The following is a 21,727-nucleotide window of genomic DNA, read 5'->3' as shown; positions in this document are numbered from 1 at the left end:
GAGAGAGAGAGAGAGAGAGAGAGAGACAACAGAGAAAGAGAGGAGGGAGATGAATGCCTTCAAGCTAAGATAAATATTTTTTTAATTCTTACTTTATTTTGCTGTTGAGAATATACACAGCAGAACTCACGCCAATTCAACAACTTCGTTGTGAACAACTCAGGGACATTAATGACACTCTTCAAGTTGTGTAACCTTTCCCACCCTCCTTTTCCAAATTGTTCTTCCCCCACTGACATTAACTAATTGCCCCCTAAGTCTCCTGTCTAGGGATATGGCCTTTTTCCAGTGGCATTAAAGATGCCTCCGCCACCCCCACCAGACAGACAGAAAGCAGGAAGCAGGTTGGAGAAGAAGGGGAGGGGGCAGGAAAAGGAGAGGGAGAGAGGAGAGAAAGGGGTGGAGGAGGAGGAAGATGGCAGGTCATGGAGGGCACTCTCCTAAGGAGTCTGGGTTGATGGGCGATCAATTGGGTCACAGTTGCTGACGTTCTTCACACCCCCCCTACCCACCGTGGAGCTCTGAGGCCCCAGGGCTGAGGACCAGACTCGGCTGCTCATCTGCGGACCCCAAGTGCTGTGGCTTGTTTGGAGCTTGGAGGTGCTGTGAGCGATGCCACCCCCCTCTGTGCCCCTCTCCTGCTTCAGGGCTGGGTGACCTTGGGCAAGATCTCTGATGTAGTTACCCTTGCTGTGCCCTGGGCCAGCAGCAATCCCCCTTCCACATGCCTGTTTGGAAAGCAGAACTAATACAAGGCTAGAAGGAGCTGTAAAGCCATTTGCACAAGTGGAGTGCCCTGTGAGCCGGAAGGAAGAATCCAAGCACCGAGAATAAATAATAATAATAGAGGGTGCACTTAAAGGTTTATTGACAAGGATGCTCATCTTCGTGGTACTTTATTGTATTAGCGCTTACATGCTCACCCCTTGGTTTGCGGAAGGCTACATGATTTACAGTGGGAGCCCTAAATCCATTTTGAGTCTCAGGGTAAATTCAGCTTCTATTGAAGTCTTTCTGGCCCTTGGTCGGCAATGTAAAAAAGCTTTGCCCGGGGCAGATCATGGATGCTGCTAACCCCAGGCCAGCACTGGAAGGGGTAGTCCACCCCTTCGGGATCTGCCTGAGTGCGCCCACATGGAAATTGTAGACTGTAGTCACATGGCTCTGAGTAGTCAGACCCCATACCGCCAAGAAGGTCGGTCCTTCTCCTGCCTCCAGAGTCCCATAGACTGTGATGAACCGAGTCTCCGTGGAGAACAAAGAAAACTGTCACAAAATCAAGATTGATGACAGATCAACTCACCACAGTCTATGCTCTATGTAAGTAGCCACGTGACTGAATCCTCGGGTACCATTAAGGCCTCGTGCTGCTGCTCTCCTGCATCTAGATGATTCGTTTCTTCTTTGTCTTTCTGAACAATTGGAAAAAACATAAATGTTAAATAGTAGTGACTTGATTAAAAACTACAGTCACAAGACAAAAGTGTCTTAGGGGACAAAAGAGACCGCAAATTCAAATATATTTTATACCAAAAAACTCACTGCCAATTCATAGAAACCTTATGGGACCTTATAATCTTGTGAGCTTCCAAGTTCGTAACTCTTACAGGAGTAGAAAGCCCTTTCTCCCACAGAGCAGCTAGTGGTTTCCAACTGCTGCCCGTGCTTCGGGGCTCCTTTCAAAGTATTTATAGAGCACCATTTATATATTAAGCCATACACTGGACAAAGGTAAAGATCAATCTTCCAGCAGGAGACCATCAATGTGAAACTAACATAAAGCTGTGCAAGGATCTACACAAAGGAAACTGTCACAAAACATGATCAATGGCAGACGAATTCACCACAGCTGCAGGCCAGACTACAGAGTTATCAAGTAACCGTGGTGCCGCCTGTCGAGCCCGCCAGTCCTATCTCCCAGGAAAGGAACTTCAACCCAGAGGTTAGCAGCCCAACTCTTAAGTGGGGCCCCAGCAAGTTCACACCCAGGTAAAACCTTGAGGGCGTGTCTGCCCCTCCCTGGGCTAGCTAGAGGAGCGATAGGAATGCGCTTTCAAACATACTCTGCTTGAGGGCAAAGTTTTCCAAGTGCCAGTCCACGGTCAGAAGGAATTCAGTAGAGCCTGAATCTGTGGATTTAGAGCTCTCCCTGTAAACCCTATAGCCTGGCCCAAACCTCAGGCTCCGAATTTAAACTCTGATACCAAAAAAAAATCTTTAAAATGCAGTCATGCAAGATTTGGGGGATAAATTACAAACGAGTATGTACTGAATGATCCTACCGCAGAATATACAACTATGCCTTAAAAAGAAACAAAAGCACACTCCCCCAAATGTTAACATTGGCCAATTTAAGATTGGTGCCCTTGGTTGCTATGGCCAAGTCAACACCAACTCTTGCTGACCCCACGTGTGCAGACTAGAATTGGGTTTTCTCAGGGCTCTGACCTTTTGGAAGCGGATTGCCAGGTCTGTCTTCCTCTTTGTATCTGGGGGGGGCTTTGAACCACCCACCTTTCAGCTACTTGTTAAGTAGCTTTTGGCACTACCTAGGCACACTGTACTTTGGTCTGTCTTAATTTTAAAAAGTTAAAAAAATATATGAGCACTGGCAGTCTCGAGGTAGAATATATGTATGTGTGTGCGTTTTCCTCTTGTAGCAGAGGAAGGCGAGAGCACTGGGGCCTGCTGCTGCAGGCAGGGTGGGCCTTTCCTTGGCTTCTAGTTTCTCCAGCCCCCTGACCAGCCAGCTCCGGCCAGTTCAGCCACTTAAACGCCCACAGCTAGTGGGCCCGGGAACCGCCCTGAAAGCTGCTGCTCTGTTTGTGGAAGATAAGTCGGACTCAGTTGAGGGCTGGAGGGAGGCATGGAGGTGACCTGATACGTGGGAGGTACTGATCACCCCATCAGCTCTTCTCACTCTCAGCGCTGTCCATGGCAGACTTCTGCGGCACACGGTGAGCAGCAGGTGAGCCACATTTGCCAGGTGGAGACGTGGGTGGTTTCATGTAGGGTGGCTCTCACTCGACACCCGCAGACTGGCCTCCTATTCAAATAATACTGTCATCATATTATAGAGAACTGACCGTGTGCCAGGTGTGTGGCTGCGTTAATGACCACAGTTCTCACCACAACCCTGTGCCGTCCCTACCCTCCTGATGTCCACTTTGCAGATGAAGAACTCCAGGCTCGGCGATTCAGGAACTCGCCCTGGGTGACACGGTAAGGTAAGCGGCAGATCTAGGATCCCTAGCAGGCTAGACTACTACTACTGCTAGTGGGATCGCCCCCCACCCCACCCCCCACCGCCCGCCCACCATGCTGCCCAGGTCAGGGGAGGAGGCCAGGCTTCTCAAGGTCAGAGGGCAGAATGCCCACGGACCTCGCGACCTAGTTGATTGGGCCGCAGACCCACAGTGGGGAGCAGATCGAGACCCTGGGGTGGGGGTGGGGAGGTCAACGAGTCCTGGGTGACCCTCACCGCCCGGGTGAGGAAGGGGGAAGCGGGGAGAACGGGCCGGGCGCTGCCAGCCCGAGGGCACTCGGGACAATTCTCGTAAACACGGCGGGGCGGGGCGGGGCGGGGCTTGGCGCCGACCGCATTTCCGGGGATGGTGTGGGCCCCACTCTCCCCAGGGAGTGTGCCCGGCCTGCCTCCAGCGGGCACGGGCCTGTGGACCCTCCGGGAATCCGAGCGCCGGACTCTCTCCAGGTAGGCGCGGGGCGGGGAGCCCCGGGAAGGGGCGGAGGGCGCCCAGGCCGCGGCCACCCGCACCCCCGCTCCCGGCACGACGCCACCTGCACGCTCTGATGGGCACCGGCGCCCGCCATAGAGGGAATCCGTCGCCATGGCAGCGCGGGGGGCAGGGCCACGTCCCCATGGCAACCGGGGGCCTCGGCGCCGAATCCTTTGACTCCAACCTGGAACACCGAGGCTAGAGTCTTGCCCGCGAAGGGCCGAGGCCACTCCTCAGAAGGGTTGTGGTTTGACGTGTGAGGCAGGGCCTTTGTCATGCGCTTTTCTTCTCTCCGGTGACAAGGTGGAAGGAGGGTCTAGGGAGGTAGGAAACTGGGGGGCCCTGGGAATGAGGCTCCCACTTGATGTGTAGTGGGGGCGAAGGGGGGAAGGTTCTGCTGGGTGGCCTATCACGGAGTCATTTCAGTCTGACCCAAAGGCTCAGAACCCTGGGTCACCTGAGAAGGTCGTTCACCTCCGCCCACATTTCTTCTGCCACGCCAGTCCCTTGACCTGAGATTCATTGGATTCTTGGGCAGATCGAATCCGATAAGACTGGGAAGGGCACCATTTTTCAAAACCTTTTTCCCCCATAAATTCTTTAGAACTGGAAGAAATGTTAGGATCACACGTACCCTCCCTCCCCCTGGTTTTCAGAGCTGCGAAACCACCAGGAGAGGTGCAGTGGGCACTGACTTCCTAGACTGATCCCGCGAGTTCGTGGCATGGTCAGGATTTGAATAGTTTCCTGACTCGGGCCATGGTTGTCAACCTTTGGTTCTTCTTCGTTTTTAAATTATCACTACTTTATTATGAATTAGGTGGGGGCATTACATTTCAGGTCATCAATTTTGTATTCAACAACTTAAACTCTTTATCAAACCCCCCACCCCACCGCCCCAATAGCTGGCCTTGCCCACCCACCTCTGATTTCTCTTCTGTCTCTTGTGGAACACTATCTTCCCCTTCACCAAGGTTCACCCCTGTCCACCCACTAGCTTGCTGCTGCGTCTTCCACGCTCTCTTACCACTCCCCTATCCCACCCTGTAACCATCAAAGTCTTTTTTTCCTGTATAACAGTGGTGCCTCATATCATTTTGTCATTTCTTCTTCTTTTTTTAATTTTAATAAATCATTTTATCAGGGGGCTTTTACAGCTTCTATAACAATCCATACATCAATTGTATCAAGCACATTTGTACATATGTTGCCATCATCATTTCCAAAACATTTTCTTTCTACTTGAGCCCTTGTTATCAGCTCCTCATTTTCCCCTCCCTCTCCCACCCTTGGTAATTCATAAATTATTTTTATTTTCATATGGTACCATGCGCTGTTTCCCTTCTTTCACCCGTTTTTTGTCATTTTGTGATTGTCTAATTTCACTCAGGATCATGTCCTCCAACGAGCCCTGGTAACACATTGGCTAAATGCAAGTTCAGCAGTTCGAAACCATCAGCTGCTCCTTGTGAGAAAGATGAGGCTTTCTACTCCCAAAGAGTTACAGTCTCTGAAACCCTCAGGGGCAGTTCTAACCCATCCTGTAAGGTCGCTATGAGTTGGCATTGAAGGGATGGCAGTGGGTTTGGTTTGAGAATGTTCTCCAGGCCCAGCCATGCCATGAGGAACTGTTCTTCCTGATGCCCCTCGAACTCTGAGGCAAAGCCTCTTGTACAGGGGCACAAGTCAGTGCCTCGGGGCTCTTGCTTTAATGGAGTCTTTGACAAACTTGCCCTCTATATGTTGATCCCCAGGAGCCAAAGATTCAAATAGCAGCTCTCAAAAATACCATCTCTTCTGGAGGCAACTAAGATGGAAGCTGTGCATCCCAAAGCAGGGCAATGAGGTTCCAGTTCTCCCCTTGTCTGTGAGGTGCCTTTTACTGAGAACGGGGTGAGGAAACCGTGGTGCCATTGGGGGGGGGGGGGTAAAGATCCAGGACAACGCTTTGAATTAATCATTTGGAAGTGATTTTTAACAGCTGGAGCAGAAAACGCACAGCTTCGTTTAGTAAACATTTACCAGGATATTTTGCTCTCTCCAGCTCTGTGTGGGGCTGGCGACTACAAACCTGAGTTGTAAAGGCCCTGTCTTTGCCCTCAAGGAGTTTGTAGAAGAGAAAAGAGGGACGTGGCATGCAAATGAGTATTTGACTCCAGCGTAATGAGTTCCTTAATGGAAACCTGAGCAGAGTGCCCAGGGAACCCGGAGGAGCAACTCCGGAAAGCAGTTGAAAGGCCTCCGATTCTGGCTGGCGTAGCCTGGGAGCGCTCCTGGAGCTCAGCCAGGTTGGCCTGCCGCTACCTTTGCCGCAGACAAAGGAATGAGTGAGCGAGTGTGTCTGAAGCGATCGATGTGGATGTGGATGTGGATGTGGATGAGGATGCACATTCCCCCCGGAAGGAAGTTCAGAGGGTCCGGATGAATTGAAAGTTCTGTGAAGGCAGGACTCTTGTCAAGTTTCCTTTAACTTCTACACTCTTTATTGTAAACAGCAAAGGCACAAGATGGACTTGTAGAAGGAGGGAAGAAAAACAGCTTCTACTTCTCAGGGGAAGAGATGGCTACAACTTAGGACCCTGGCTGGAATTCTGACCGCAGGTAGAGCATCTACCTGGGTTGTGGTCCTAGCCTGACTTCCACCTGTAGAACCAACCACAGCACATCCCGGAACTTCTCTGTGCCTCAGTCCCTCACCAGCTGTAAACATGAACGAATGCTTGAATGTAAACACCTCGGCCGCACTTTAACGTACTCAATAACTGTGAACCACGTTAGTCAATGTCAACTTTGATTGGGGTCGAGTGAGGTTTGCCAGGTAGTTCTTGTCAAGGTGATATAGCAACACAAAAATGAGGTGTTAATTTGTTTTTACCTGAGTAGAGATAGTTTTCAAAGTTCCCTGTGTCCATAGACTTAAGTCGCCCCAAATAATGGTTCACTGTCTGGAGGATCGGGGATCTTTTCGGAATCAGATGAAAGCCAAGATCATCCCTGATTCTAGCAACAGCATACTATTGTTGGGATCCATGGCTCTTTGAAACCCATCCTTGGAGTCAAGGGACTGCTTGTTTGGCTACACTGCCTACAGGTTGTAGGGAAAGAAGTCTGCCTTCATAGGAGGCTGGGAAGAGCAAGGACAGTCCCTAGTGGACCTGCTCTTTAAAGAGACATCTCTGTGGAAACTGCCAGAGGAGAAAGCTGAGGGGAGCCTAGGGGCTCACAGGTCTGGGTGGCTGGTGTGATCAGGCCCTGTCCAGATGTGCAGCTTTGGATGCCATTGCACAGGGGAGGTCTGGGACTGTCTGCTCCTGATGGCTTTGCTTTGGGGCATGAGGCCTCGGGTGGCAAAGCAGGATGCGAGTTCAGTCTGTGGGGCCCCTGCTCCAGCTCCTGAGCAGACCTGGCAGCATAGCAGTTACACATTGGGCTGCGATCCCCGAGGTCAGCAGTTTGAAACCACCAGCTGCTCCGAGGGAGAAAGATGGGGGCTTTTCACTCCCTTATAAAGCAACCATTTTGGAAACTCACAGGGGCAGGTCTACCCTGTCCTATAGGGTTGCTATGGCGCCAGAGAGTTTTATTTTGTTTTGTTTGGGGGTGGCCGTGGCTCCATATCCATCTTCAGCCACCCCAGTGGTCACACCTTTCTCAGTCCACTCTGGGGTCAGCCCCGGCACCGAGAAGAAGGTTCCACCCAAGTGTCCTGAGATGACGAAGAACTGGGGGTTCAGAGAGCCTCCGCTCCTCCCTGGGGTGGGAGAAGCCTAGAGAAGGACCTTGAGCGTCTACAAAGGAAGGTCCTTTGCCCTGGGACAGATGACAGAACCCGCCCCAAGGCACCTCTTCCTTAGGCCGGTGAGCAGAGGCCAGGAACTACAGTGTGCCTTATACCCACTGCAGTCGAGTTCCTGTCTGACTTATGGTGATGTGGCCCTTAGGGCGGGCGGAGTAGAGCTTCCCCACAGGGTTTCCAAAACTGTAATCTTTTTTTCTTTTTTTTTACTTTTTATTGTGAATCAGGTGAAGGTTTTCAGAGCAGGTCATGGTTTTACATTTAACAATTCATCTACATCCTGACTCACTCATCCATTACCATCCTCTGCGTACCATCAGTTACCCCACTTCCTCTCTCCACTCCTCCTTTCCTAACCCTCTGAATTGTATCCTGGGGTAAATGCTGCCCTTTTGATTTTTGATTTGCTTGTCCAGATGCTGAGATTCGTTCCGTACCCGACCTGCAGGGTAAAGTCCCACAAGTCTCTGTTTGACCGGTAAGCCTGGTCTCTAAAGAGACTCTGAGTTCAGTTCCACATTTTCTAACTCAGTCCAGCACCTTCCCTCTCTATTCAGTGCACATGGTAGTGGTAGCCGGGCACCATCTAGTTTTTCTGGTCTCAGGGTGTGGAGACAGGTTTACGTGATCCATTAGTCCATTGGTCTGTCTGTGTCCATGTGGTTCTTAAGTTTTCATCACTTTTCTTTCCTCTAAACAGGGAAAGACCGATAGTTGTGTCAGAGACTGTGAGTTTTTTAAGACCCCAGTCACTGCTCACCAGAGTAGGACATAGAACATCGTCTTGTGAAGGGTGACAGTTGGCGCTGGTGTCCCTTCACAGCTTCTGTCTTTACAGAAGCAGATTGCTGCCGTGTCTTTCTCCCACAGAGCAGGTGGTGCATTCAAATTGCTGACCTTTGGGGGAGCAATTGAGTACTTTAACTTGCCACTGGGAATTCTTAGAGTGGGATTTTTTTTCTAGTTCCTATCTGTACCAGTGTACATCCTCTGGTCTAGCCAGATTTGTAGGATAGAATTGGGATCATGATGGGGGGGAGGGGGAAAGCATTTAGGAACTAGAGGAAAGTTGTATGTTTCATTGTTGCTACACTGCACCCTGACTGGCTCGTCTCCTCCCCGCGACCCTTCCAGAAGGGGATGTCCAATTGCCTACAGATGGGCTTTGGGTCTCCACTCCTCGCTTCCCCTCATTCACAATGATATGATATTTTTGTACTGATGATGCCTGATCCCTCATCCCCTTAGAGTGGGATTTAAGGAGGAAGATCTGGGTGGCAAATGGAGCGACAGATGCTTGACTTCTTGGGATCTTGGGCATGGAGGGGCTCTGGTCTGTCTAGTCAGCCAAATTGGAGGTTAAAGCTCTCTCTCCTAGACCCTCCCCCAGCTTAGAACACCTGCCTTCCACCTCTGAGTGGTCACAATGGTTCCTGATCAAGAAAGAGAGACACTGAGCTGCCATTGGTGTCCCTTCTGGGTAACAGGTACCAAGCATCGCTGGGCAAGTTACCCTGGCTCTGTGCACATTTCTCCCCTCCCCCTGCTAATGTGTCTGCACTGTCTGCAGACAGCGCAGACCCCCCTCCTGAGCTTGTGGCGGGGAGCAGGGGAGTGACAGCGGCAGCGTCATGTTCTGCCATGTCGGGGCAGGGGCAGGTCGAGCCCTGCTGGGTGCACCACAGCCCTGTGGGGTGGGGAGATCCCCTCCCAGGGAGTGGCCAGCTCAGGCCCCAACAGGCCCCAGCGGGGGTGGCCTGGGCTGGGCAGGCAGGCTGGTTCCTTCTCCCCGTGAGAGCTGCACCCTCAGCACCAGGTTTGCAGGAGTCAGCTGAACCTGAGGAGAGAGCCTAGCCCGGCAGCGGGTCTTCTGGAAGTGGGCATCCAAGATGCTTGACAGTTGCCGAGATGGTGGGGTGGCGCTCCGGTTGAAGAGGCGGATGGCAGCAATGTGCACAGCATGGCCTTCCTCACTGAGCACTCGCTGTGCTCCGAGCTGCCCTGCTCAGTGGGCACAGTCTCATTTTCCCCAGTAGTCCTCAGGAAGTATCGTTAGTGTGCCCATTCCACAGATGAGGAAGATGAGGTTCAGGAAGGCTCTGTGGTGTACTGCTGGTCATCAACAGGAGATTCGATGATAACTGAGATTCTTCTGATGAAGAGCCTGTGGACTCTACCATTTCCAGGAGCAAGGGAAAGAGGGACCAGGGAGGGGACACAGTGTGGGGAACAGGAACCAGGGCGGGTGTTACTGCCAGAGAGTATTGGCACTGACTCTGGATGAATGGCCTCTCCTGCAGAGGGCACTGCCCCAAGGAAGCACCCAGCCCCCAGGACCTGGCAGCCATTGGCTGCTTTAAAAGCGTGCACTGGGTGTGCCAGCTGGTGTTGCTCCCTCGTCAGAGTGTATTGATGCTGCAGCTGAGCTGTTGCCCAGCCCTGGGGGAGGAGACATCAGCAGTTTGCCCAGCCAGGGGAGGAGGGACACTGCAGCTGCAGGTTGGCATGAGCCTGAGAGGAGGGCTGGGGGCTATGATGGGCTGTTGGCAGGGGGCCAAGGCCTGGGGTGCTGGGGTGCAGCCAGTGTGTGTGAGGACTTACTGGGCAGACTGCCAGTCAGACCCAGGGCTGGAGAGGAGTGCAAGACCTACCCCAAGGAGGGGTGGGCAGCACCTTGGGGTTCAAACTGCACTGGGCTTGGCAGGAGGGAGGGCTGGGCAGGAGACCCATCCCCCACAGCCAGCAAACAAAACAAGTACTCCCAGGATGGAATTGTGGGAGCTCCTGAGTGGGAATCAGACCAGGCAGGCCTGGTCGGAGGCTGCCTGGCAGAGGTCATGCCCAAGGACGTGGCCTGCTGGCACCTGGGCAGAGGTGGGACCTAGGGGTGATTAATGAGTATTCATTGATGGGGAGGCTGGGTGGGGCCTGGTCAAGGACTGCGCCCCACACTTGTCTGTATTTTTCTCTCATCCGCTTCTCTTCATTCTCCCTGGCTTAAGTTCTCCCTTTCTTTCGCTCCCCTTGATCGTCTTCCAGCTGACCTGACAGGTGTTTTTTGGGGGGGCCTGTTGGGTTCATTCGTTTTCCTCCCCTCCTTTGAAGAGATAACCCCCAAACCACACTCTCTGCAGTGGCATCAGTTCTGAGGCACAGCAACCCTACTGGATGTGGGAGCACTGCCCCGATGCGTTTTCCAGACCGGCACTCTCCAGTGGAGTAGAAAGCCCGTCTTTCTCCCAAGGAGCGGCCGGTGGTTTCCAACTGCTGCCCTGGCAGCTAACAGCCCGGGCCAGTGTAACATCTTCCTATGCCCTTTATATCCTCTCATTCGTTTGCTGTTACCACCGGGCAGTGTGTGTGACAGTGTCCATTTGAGAGCTGAAAGAGTCCTGGTGTGGCACAAGAGTTCGGTGCTTGGCTATTAACTGAAAGGTTAGCGGTTTGAACCTACCGAGCGTCTCGGAGCGAGGAAAACCTGGTGATGTGTTTCTATAAGGATGACAGCTAGGATCCCTGTGGGGTTGTTCGGCTGGGTCACACAAGAATGCTACCAGCCAGAAGGAACTGGGTGGCACGTGCCAACAGTGTAAGAGAGAATCCTAGTTGGCGGGAGAGGCCAGACGTCTGATGACTTCATCTTGCTGGCTGGGGTGGGCACGGCGGAAGCGGCGCTTTTTCTGCATCTCTCTGTTCTCTCCAAGCCTCCCCCTGAGCTCTTTATAAGCACCCCCTTTCTGGCTGAGGAAGACAGGTCCACGGCCAAGGGAAGACGGACACCTCGTTGGCTCGGGAACCACCATTTAGTCCACAGGAAGTCAGCTTAAATGAGATCTCTCAAATGAGATTTCTGTCCATTGCTCTGTTTGGAGTTTTTGGCGGGGGAGGGGGAGGCATTTTATTTTGTTTTTTCCTGTCTGGAGAGAACAAATTAGCACCCTAAAGGAAGGCAGTGGGAGGCAGAGGGCCGCTGCTGCCATCCCTGGGGGGCATGCATGGGAGTGCTTCTCTCCAGAGTAACAGTTGGGGCCCTCATTTTGCCAGCCCAGTGGAGTCCCTCCAGGGGCACCAAGCTCAACAGCGGGGGTTTGGACAACGGAAAGCCTGTCACTACTCTTAATGGGTTTGCTGCCCAGTTGGCATACGGCATACGAAACATTTGAGCAACAGAGAGGAGGATATAATTAACCACCAAGCGAGGGTGCCTCAGCCCCTGCCTTCTCTCCTCAGGGACAGACACGGCAGTCTGAGGCAACCCAAGTGTTGCCAAGACAATAGGCCAAACCAACGCCGATGGCCTTTTAGGAGCTTCCTGAAAGAAGGGAGAGCCATGCGCTGAACAGATTCTAACTGAGCATGTGCATCAGGCACTGTCCAGGTGGAAACTGGAAGCAGGTGAAGGAAATGCTGCCTCTCCTATCTTGGTTTCAACAAGAATTTGTGCCTATTTTCTCGTCCTGTGGGGGGCTGTGGGCTGAGTAGGAGAGGGAGGAACCACTTCGCTTGCCGCTCAACCTATAAAGGATATTGATTCACTTTAGTCCTGATGGGGGTCTCCAGGGACAAGCCATTGGACTCTGTTTCTGTCCCTGTCTTAACCATTGCTTCTTTTTTTAAAAAACAGTTTCATTGGGACATATTTCATATCTCGTACAACTCAATAGTTCACTCATGTCAAGAAGAGTTGTACAATCCCAATATTTCCTCATGCAAGTGAAGAACTGAGAGAACAATACAAAGCACTCCTAACTCTTCACCTCTACCGGCCATTCAAGTTCTGCTGTGTCTATCCCACTCAACAAAAACACAGGCGTTTCTTTTGATTGCAGAGAGCAGGCACGTCTGGCACTCCTTCAGCAGGCATCTCCAAACGACAAGGCCAGCACTACCATGATCACATCTAGGAACCTGGACAGCGATTCCAGCGCTCAGTCTACCTTACTGCTGATCCAGTGCTCCATAGCTCCCTCACTGCCTGTGGGGAGGGGAGCAGGGTCAGTCCAGGTTCCTGTGTTGCATTTGACCGGGACATCTTTTCATTCTCCTAATCGAGAACTATCCCATCTTTTTTGTCTCTTGCCACATTGCTGTTTTTGGAGAGCCGTGGCTAGTTGTCCTGTTGAATGGGCCTCATTTTGGATGTGTCTGTTTGGGTCATTATTAGAGCTGATGGGGCTGCACCAAGGGTAATGGTGTCTGTTTCTTCTTGTTTCACATCTGGCGGTAATTGATGTCGGCTTAGCCCATTACTGACCAACTGGTTAAGCTGGTGGCTCCCTGCTCTCGCCCCTAGAGATGCATTGTCCCCACTTTAATTCGTGATCCACGGAGTGACGCTCAGAGCCCGTGTGACTATCTACTTTCCTAACAACCATCTACCTAATGGCTTTCGCTTCCGTTGATGACCTTGGCTTGACTCTCTTACACTGTGGGTTACAAAATGGTGATTTTCAAATTCTACCATTTCTTACATATTAGCCAGTGGATTTCTATAAAGAAAAGCTTCCTCCCCATCCCTTCTCTTGTCTCTGAGTTGCCCGATGAGCTAATGGATTGGCTTTTAGTTGGTGCACTATAACCCATTATTTCACTATTCTTTTTGGTACATAGATTGTCCCAAGTTTGGCCATTAAGCTGGCTCCTCTGTCCTTTTGACATGACCCCCATTAGCCTTTGATCACGTCCTTGTTTTCTGTCCCAATGAAAGGTCCAAGCTCACTTTGTACTCTCTCTGCCATTCCCTAGTGAGGTCCAGTTCCTTGTGTTGGAGAGTGGAGTTTAGAAACCAACTCTGGGTGCTAGGTGTGCTCACTCAGCACTCTAATTATTTCTTAAACAAAGGCATAAGGATTGCTCATCAAATTTGCAAAAAACAACACTGCCAAGGAAAACCAAATGCGTATGATCACAGGACCAATATTCAAAATGACCTCAATAGGAAGATATCTGGGCCCAAACCAATAGATTTAAAAGAAATAAATAGGAAGTGCCGTGTTTACTTTGAAAAGGGTGAATGCATCATGTCAGGTCAGGAGGAACGCATTACTTGACCAAACCTGATGTAAAAGAGACCTAAACAAAACCAAACTCACTGCCATTGGGTCAATACTAACTCATAGCGACCCTATCGGGCAGGGTAAAATCGCCTCTGTGAGTTTCCTAGATTGTAACTGCTTCAAGAGTAGAAAGCCCTTCTTTCTCCCATAGAGCACCTGGTGGTTTCCAACTGCCAACCTTACAGATCACAGCCCAATGCATACCCGCTGCACCACCATTCACTGCCATCGAGTCAATGCTGACTCATAGTGACCCACTGTGGGTTTCTTAAACTGTACCTGTGGAAGGGAGTAGAAAGCCCAGTCTTTCTACTGAGAGCTACTGGTGCTTTTGAACTGCCGACCATTCAGATCACAGCTCAGTGGGTAATCACCACTCCAGGGCTCCCCAAGAGAGAACTAGCACCTGTTAATGAACATGAACCTATAGTGTTGTATGGTGTTTATGTTTGTTTCAAGCACTCATTTAGCCAGTACTTCTTGAGGGCCTACCATATGCCCAAGGAGCTGGGGTGCTGTTGGGTAAGGGTTGGATTGCTAACTCCAAGGTCAGCAATTCAAACTCCCCGGTCTCTCCGAGGGAGAAAGATGAGGCTGTTGCCCTTAAAAGGACTGATAAAAGCCTCTGAGGTTAGCTGTGAGTCAAGATGTACTTGGTGGGCATCGGTCTTGTTTTTGTTGTGTGTGTGTGTGTGTGTGTGTGTGTTTGGTATCACATGCCAGGCACTGCTCTAGAAGTTTGGGATATGTTAGTTAACAAATCAACCAAGCAAAGATCCCAGTCCTGAGCCATCAGTTTTGGGAGGGGGAAGAGGGCACAGAAGAGAAAGAAACAGCAATAAATAGAAAAATGGTTAGGATTTTAGAAGACAGTGAGTGTTGGGGAGAATAAAAAATAACTCAAGGTAAGGCAACTATTAGAGGGCATTCAGATTCTTCAAAAATGTGATATTTGGGCAAATATTTGAAGGGTGCAAGGACCTCAGTCAAGCGGCTATTTGGTAGAGGGGGTGTTCCAAGCAGAAGAAACATCTTCCTGTGCAAACATTCCCAAACGAGAGGAATTGGGGTTTTCAAGCAGTTGCAAGTGTGCTTGGTGCAAGGTTGAGATATGGGGCGTGAGGACTATAATACGGAACCTATAGACCACTGTGAGGAGGCTTGGTGGCACGGTGGTTAAGCACTCTCTTGGGAATCTAAATGATGATTGGAACCCATGGGCCACTTCATGGGGAATCGCAGCACCCTTTCTCTGTATGTTTTACAGAGAATGAGATCATTCTATTCTGCCCTCCAAGGTTGCTGTAAGTCCGAATTGATTCCACTTCAATGGGGTGTGAGTCTCACTCAACTTGCTGCCATCAAGTCAGTTCTGAGTCATGAGACCCTATACACTATTTTATTCTCAGAGACCCGTTAGTGGATTTTGCCCAGCAAAAGTCCTGAGACCTGGGTTTGGTTTTAGAAGGCTAACTGACTGCTAGGCGGAACAGAGATTACAGGGGAGCAAGAGTGGATGCAGACAGGCCAGTTAGGAGGTCCTTACGACAGCGTCAATGAGCAAGAGGCTGGTAACAGACCTGGGCAGGTGACAAGTGGTCAGACTGTAGACTGGCTAGTGGAGCGGATGTGAGTGCCGAGAGAGAGAGAGAGAGAGAGAGAGAGAGAGAGAGACAGAGAGAGACAGAGACTGATTTTTCGCCTGAGTTATTTAAGAGTGAATTCCCAATTTCCCAATAAATGAGATGCGGACGGCCTTAGATGGAACATAATTTATGAGGGCTAAGGGAGATCTGGAGCCACCAAATTGATTTCAGGACCCATTGAAGGTCCCAGTCAGTAGGTTGTCAGTCGCTGAGCTCCATCGGATGTTAGGAGCCAGAAGGCTTGATTGTGTGTGGGCGAACTGCTGGGATCCCACTCCAGCCTTGGGGTGGGGTCCTTCCCCTTCACAGTCATCTGCAAGTCCTGCCGTTCAATTCCTTATCCTAAGAAGGGGGACTCCCCCTCCGCCACGGTCAGCATTACATGTGTGGAGACGTCCCACAGCTTCCAGACTCTTAGGTGTTCAGCCCAGTCTCGATGTTGACTGATGGGGCAGAAATCATGCTCAGAAGCAGCTAACGCTTGAGCTTGGTTGGGTCCACTTAGTCTCGCCCACGTGGGAGCCAGGCTCACGGGAGGGCATAAGAGGAGATCAAGACCCACCCTCACGAGGCACACAGTGGAGAAGCCCATGTGCCCGCAGTAACAGAGGGTCCCAGAGGCGCGGGAAGGGGCTTTGGTTCCAGCCTTGTTGGGAGGCTCTAAGTCTTAGATCCTCTAAGTCCGCACCCTGCTCGCCCCCAAGCTCCCGCAGCCTTCTCGGTGGCTATTGATCCGTGGGTTTGACCTCTGCCAGGCACACACCGAGCTGGGTGCTGGGTGCCTCCAGGTGGCCCGAGTTCTCCCAGGCGTCCAGGAAGGGGCGGCAGGGCTGGGAGCGGCCTGGGAGAAGGCAGGGCTAATCGCTCCACTTCCTCCCCCGGCCGGCCCTCCCCACGCTGCAGGCGAGCTGCTGCCGCCGAGCTGGCCGGGCAGGCGGGCCTGTGTACTGGGCCCGGCCGAAGGGGCCTGGCTTCCCCGCCGCCCACGTGACCCCCATTTCCCACCCCCACCCCCCACTCTAGGTCCGGAGGCGGGCTCGGGGGGCCGGGCTGGGGGCGGAGCCACCGCCCTCGAGTCCAGTGTGGCAACCTGAGTCGGTCCCGGAGGAGGACGCCGCGCTCGCTGCTGCCCGGGTCGGCGCGCCGCGATGGGCCGGAGGAGTCGACCGCCTGCCCCGCTGGGCGCGCAGCCGCGCCGGCAGCCACTGGTGTTCCTGCTGACCCTGCTCCTGCAGCTGCTACCTGCACCCCCGATACGGGCGCTCACCCCCCGGATCAGCCTGCCGCTGGGTGAGTGACGGGGCGCCCCCTGAGTGGGGGGAGGGGAGGGCGGAGGTGGCTGTGACAAAGGAGGAAAGAGGGAAACCTGGGGTCCATTAGGACCCCTCTCCTTCGCAGAGCTCTATAGGTGTGGGGAGAGAGAAGAGGGGCCCAGTGGGGCGTCAGGCCCCTTTCTTCCATTCTCTTTCTAGGTGGGGAGGGGGTCTCGTTCGGTCGGCCGCCTCTGAATAGGGCGGAGATGGCCCCCTTGGACTGGCCACCCGCGGGTCCGTCTGCCCATCTGGTTGTCTTTGATGCCGACCAGAGGCCGCCTCAAAGGCGGGTTGCAGGGGGCCGAGTTGCTGCCCCATAAACACTGGGGTTCAGGTATTCCCGGCCAGCCGCGGCAGAGCTGGCACAAGGTCCGCACTCTCCGCCCTTCCACCTCTTGCCGGCCATCGGCCCACGCAGTCCCCAGCCCATTAGGGAGAGAGACCCCAGACCCTGAGAGCCACCGGAGTGCGCAGGAGTACAGCCTCTGGGGCTGGGTTCGGGCACTTGCTAGGTGAACACATCGGCCTCTGTGACACCCCTTCGCTTTCTAGTCCTCTCCGCCTACCCCCTGCCCCCTTTCAGGGGTTTCTGCTCCTACTCTTCCCCCTCCCCTCAGGCTTTGGAATCAGGGTGCCTGGATTCCAAGGCCATTGCTACTTCTGTTCGAGTTTCTTATCCTCCTTACAAAATGGGCAGTTTCCTCATCTGCAAAATGGGCACCGTCATAGGGGTTTGGGGATTACATGAACCTAGGTGAATTGTGTAGGTGTAACTTGTGTAGGTGCCGACTCTCCAAACCCTGTAACTTAATCAGTTGTCATACTATATGCACGAGAAAAAAGAAGGCATGAATTAGAGGTTATGGACTGAAACCCTACCACACTTCCTCCTCACAATATCCCTACCCTGTAAAGCACCCTGCTTAAAAAGGGGAAGAGGAACGAATCAGCACTTGACCCGAGGCGAGGGCCCTAGTGGCCCTGAGTAACCCTATCTGAAACGTGGCCCAATGGTAATGAGAAGGTGGCCTAAGTTCAAATCCTGCCTCTGCCCCTTGGTGACTGCACGACTTTGAACAAAGTATGTACACTCTCTTGGTCTCGATGTTTTCAGCTGCAAAGTCGAAATAATAATAGCACCTTATCTAAGATGGTGAGCATTAAACGAATTCATGTTTTAAAAGTCCTTAGGACAGGGCTTGGTACCGACAGAAACCGCTCAACAAGTGTTTAGCTATTTATTATCCTATGTGTTAAGCACAAGCTTCTGTCCACCTCTCACTGCCGCACCCCCTGCCCAGAGCTGGGGTGTTTCTACCTGCATCGGGGGTGGGGCTGGTGTGTAACCGCAGCCCCTCGGGTACGCCAGCTCACGGAGTAAGGACAAACAGGTGTGTCCAGGCCCAGGCCTGCTGCCTCGCTGCCATCTCTTGTGGTTGGACTTCCTTTGCCCTGAGACCCACTGAGCTGCGGCAAAAGGGGTGGGGACAAATGTCCTGCTGATATCTACCAACAGCCTAGGGGAGCCAGGCTGGGGGGCTGGAGGGGGCGCTCATGGGGAGCTGGGAGGAGGGGCAGAGAGGAGCTTCTCCCTGAGAACGGCTGCCACACTACGTTGGTGCCCACACACAGCTCTGTCCTGGACGAGTCCACAGATTGGAGACCCTTGCCCAGGCCACCTGGGCTCACCTATCAGGGCTGCTGCAGATGGTGACACTTGGAGGTGGTTTGCACAAAGGCACCTCATCTGGGAGTTGAAATGTGCATCACGCCCTATCACTAGTCTGTCCCCCTAGAGAAAAAAAAACAAACCCTTTGCTGTGTTCATCTGCCCAGATGGGACCCCATTTTCCAATCCCAGCAAGGTCTCCGGAGCTGGCTAGCAGCACCCACACCTCACTATGAGCACACCTCCCGCTGTACGGAGCTTCTAGGCTACTCCAGGTGTTTGCCTAGTGGGTCTTCCTCCTGCCCCCACCCACCCAAGCTGGCGCCCCTGCCCACACTGGTGCAGGCAAGGAGTCCTAGAGGGGAATGCGCTACCACCAAACAGGCCCACCCTCCTCTGAGCCAGCTTGGCCTGAGGCGGTTTCCTGCTTTGTCCCCAGGGGCTTGTTAGATGTTCCTGGCAGTGTGCCCGTCCCCGAGTAGGCCCATGGTGACCAAGGGACACTGGGCACAAGGACCTAGGGCCCCTCCCTCACAGAGCAAGGTTAGAGGCATGGAACTGGAGCCCAAACCTCTGTTTCCTGCCTCTTGCCCGTTCCTCCCAAGACAAGGGACAGTGGGATGTCTGTGGTTTAAAACAAGCTCCCTTGCAATGGAGAGTCGGCTTGTCTTTGCATCAGGGCTTTACACCAGAACCTTCTTTCCTGTTGATTAGAGGCCGATGCTGAGCGCCAGCCCGAGGGGTGCTCCGCGATGGTCGCAGCCTATGGCTGGTGGTGTCAGGGAGGCTGGGACTCCTGGTGATCTGAAAAAGCAGAGGCCTTAGCCAGGAAGTCCCCTGTCTCTGGAAAGAGCTCTTCAAAGAAGTGTTTGGACTTGTGGTTCTGTTGCACTGGAAAGCCAGGGATCTGGAGCTCAGGGGAGGGGGCAGGAGTGGAGCTCTGTGGAAACAATGGTCCCGGTGTCTGAGCCTCCAGGCCCCTGCTCCCTTGGCTCACAAAAGTTTCCTTGGGTCCCCAAATAAGGGCAATTAAGGGAGTTATTAATTCCCCCTGCCCCGAAGTGTCTGTCTGGAAAGCTCTGGACATTGTTTATGAATCAGATTGGAAATGAGTACGGCATTTGGCAGGAACCAGACCCCCAAGCCGGCCCCCAGGGTTATAGTGAGGCTGGCTGGTGCCTGGCCTCCTTCAGGCTCCACCAGCGCGGCCTGGGAGCTGGCTGTTCCACGGTCCTTCAGAGTGCAAACTGGATGTCATCATAGGGCGTCAAAGGCCAGCCACACACACCACACTTACTAACTGCCAAACTTGGCCAAGCACCCTGCCTGCTCCCAGCCTGTCTTCACACTAGCAAGATAGGAATAGAAGCAGGGCCCTCTCACAGGGTCCTGAGCAGGGCACGTGAAGCCATGCGTGTAGAGTGTGGGACATCGAGCCTGGCACATGCTGCATCTCCAGTCAAAAGTAGTGGCCCCTGCTCATTGCCTCAACTGGGCATCTGTGGCTGAGTACTAGTGTGTGCGGGCCTTCTGCTGGGGTCTCATATCAAGACCCCTCGGCCCATGCTGCCAGCACAGGATGCACAGAATCCAACCCCAGGAGGCAACAGAGGTTATAGCCTAATCGGAACAGACTGGTACAAACCCCACCCTCTGCCCTGAGCTGGGGACCAAGCAAACCCCCTCAAGACCTGGGTTAAGGTCTTGCTTAGCTTAGCTCATTTTTCAAACGCTCCTGCTTCAGCCCTTTCAAGATCCTCCTTTTTTTCTAAGAACCTTATCTACCGGAGACACACACACACACACACACACACACACACACACACACACACACACACACACACCCTCCCTCCCTCCCTCCCTCCCTCCCTCCCGCCCTCCTTTGCCCTGCACCGGTTCCACTCCAAACTCCTTGTAGCTCAAGTTCAGCTGGGTGTTGAAATGCCTGTGTGCCGGCCGGGGAAGTGCTAAGCTTGCAAAACCCGCCCGTTTGGGAGACATCTGGATACACCTGTATGTTCCTCCTCAGGTGAGGGAGCCCAGAGGATGACTTGGTGCCTAGTGAAAAGGCTGGACTGCCCATGTTGTCCTTCTTTGTTTCCTTTGCATGCACGTGCCACACACGTGCTTTGGGATAGAGAGACTGTCCTGTGGGTGGTCTCGGGAGAGGAGGAGAGCTGTGAAACCTGGGGCTCATTTGGCAGATTTGGTGTCTTCCGACTTCCTTGAGAATGCTGCTTTGCCCTGGCTAGCTGTCCTGCTGACCTTTCCTTGTCTGCACTCCGAGCCCCTGCTCTGAGAGGGCTCCCCTGTCACCAGGGAGGCAAACAGCGTACATAGAGGCCGCTTGTCGTCTTGGGCCCGGCCTCACCATGCCCGGGGCCCTTCTCTGTTCCTGGTCCTGTGGAGCCTCCCTGGCCACTCTTCAGCCAGTGCAGCGCACCTCTCTGACTGTCACCCACTGGGCCTCCTGCCCACAGGTGCCACAACTGGCACCCTCCTGTTACTGTGCCAGCATCCAGTCCCCCGAGGAAGAGGGACTAACAGGCATAGAGCTCCCGAGAGCACCAGGCTTTTCCTTATCCTGCCTAGCAAACGGCAGGTAGAACAATCCCTATTTTATAGATCAAATAGCTGAGAGGCGACCAAATGGCACAGCCCCACCAACCCCCAGCCTGTGGTCTTCCTTCTCGCTCTCTTCCACGCAAGGGCTTCGGGAAAATTTCCCCACAGCTCCTTGAAGCCCTTCTGATCGTCTGGTGGGCTCTAGGGAGGTAGAGGGGGCAGTCTGTGGTGAGTGGACTTCAGCAGAGCCTCCTCCCCCATCTTTCCATGGCACCCAAAGAGAGGGCGAGGCCTCAATTCCGCCTGCCTGGTCCATCTTCCTGAGAGCAGGGCCACTAACAGGAAGTGGGAAGGAAATCCGTTTGTCAGGCTGTGGTCCCAGATAGGAAGGTGACACCTTGTGCTAGTTTGTACAGACGCAGAAACTGAAACTCAGAAAAGCTAACTCATAATTGCCACGCAGCTGGAAAGAGCGAATTTGGCCTCGTTCTCTGACCTAAGAGTCATGGTTTTTCCACCCCTGTGAGAACAGCTGTCTCCTGCTTCACCTGTGAAATGTACGAAAGAAGCAAAGTGACCCGGCTCCGTCCTCGAACCATGGAAAGGTTCTGTTTTCCCATTTGGTGGAGGCAGCCACTGAGGTCACTCCCTGGGCAGGGCAAGAGATCCAGCCTGGGCCTGGTGGCACAGCCCGAGCTGGCAGCCCAGCCCACTTGACCAGGAGTGCCCTGGGACACACCACCTCCATCAGATGTTTGTAAACCGAGACCAGAGGGCAGACCCAACTGGGAAGTGGGTTTTACTTGGCCAACAAGTGTTTTAGAAAAATTCTTAGTCACTGATATCTAAAGTTCAGGAAATGTAATATAAAAACCCAAATTTCCAGCTTTCCTAAAGACCTGGCACAGAGACCGGGCACTGCTCCAAGCAGCAGGAAGCGGCTGG

The 21,727-nt window shown here is 53.0% G+C and overlaps 1 protein-coding gene across 1 annotated transcript in view; it reads left to right on the top strand.

Annotated features, from left to right (window-relative positions):
- The first annotated feature begins 3,100 nt into the window (after positions 1-3,100).
- SEMA4B (semaphorin 4B) overlaps positions 3,101-21,727 on the top strand; it is a 38,585-nt gene continuing 19,958 nt past the window's right edge. The window contains exons 1-2 of the mRNA XM_045286368.1: positions 3,101-3,227; positions 16,259-16,525. Coding sequence (XP_045142303.1) covers positions 16,384-16,525 — 142 coding nt within the window. The 5' untranslated portion in view covers positions 3,101-3,227; positions 16,259-16,383. The remainder of the gene's footprint in view (positions 3,228-16,258; positions 16,526-21,727) is intronic.

Source organism: Echinops telfairi, unplaced genomic scaffold (assembly GCF_000313985.2).
Source record: "Echinops telfairi isolate 266 unplaced genomic scaffold, ASM31398v2 ScPeMD7_7;HRSCAF=31, whole genome shotgun sequence".
Taxonomy (NCBI): Eukaryota; Metazoa; Chordata; class Mammalia; order Afrosoricida; family Tenrecidae; genus Echinops; species Echinops telfairi.
The sequence above is the reverse complement of the archived record's forward strand: the minus strand, read 5'-3'. Positions and strand labels throughout refer to the sequence as shown.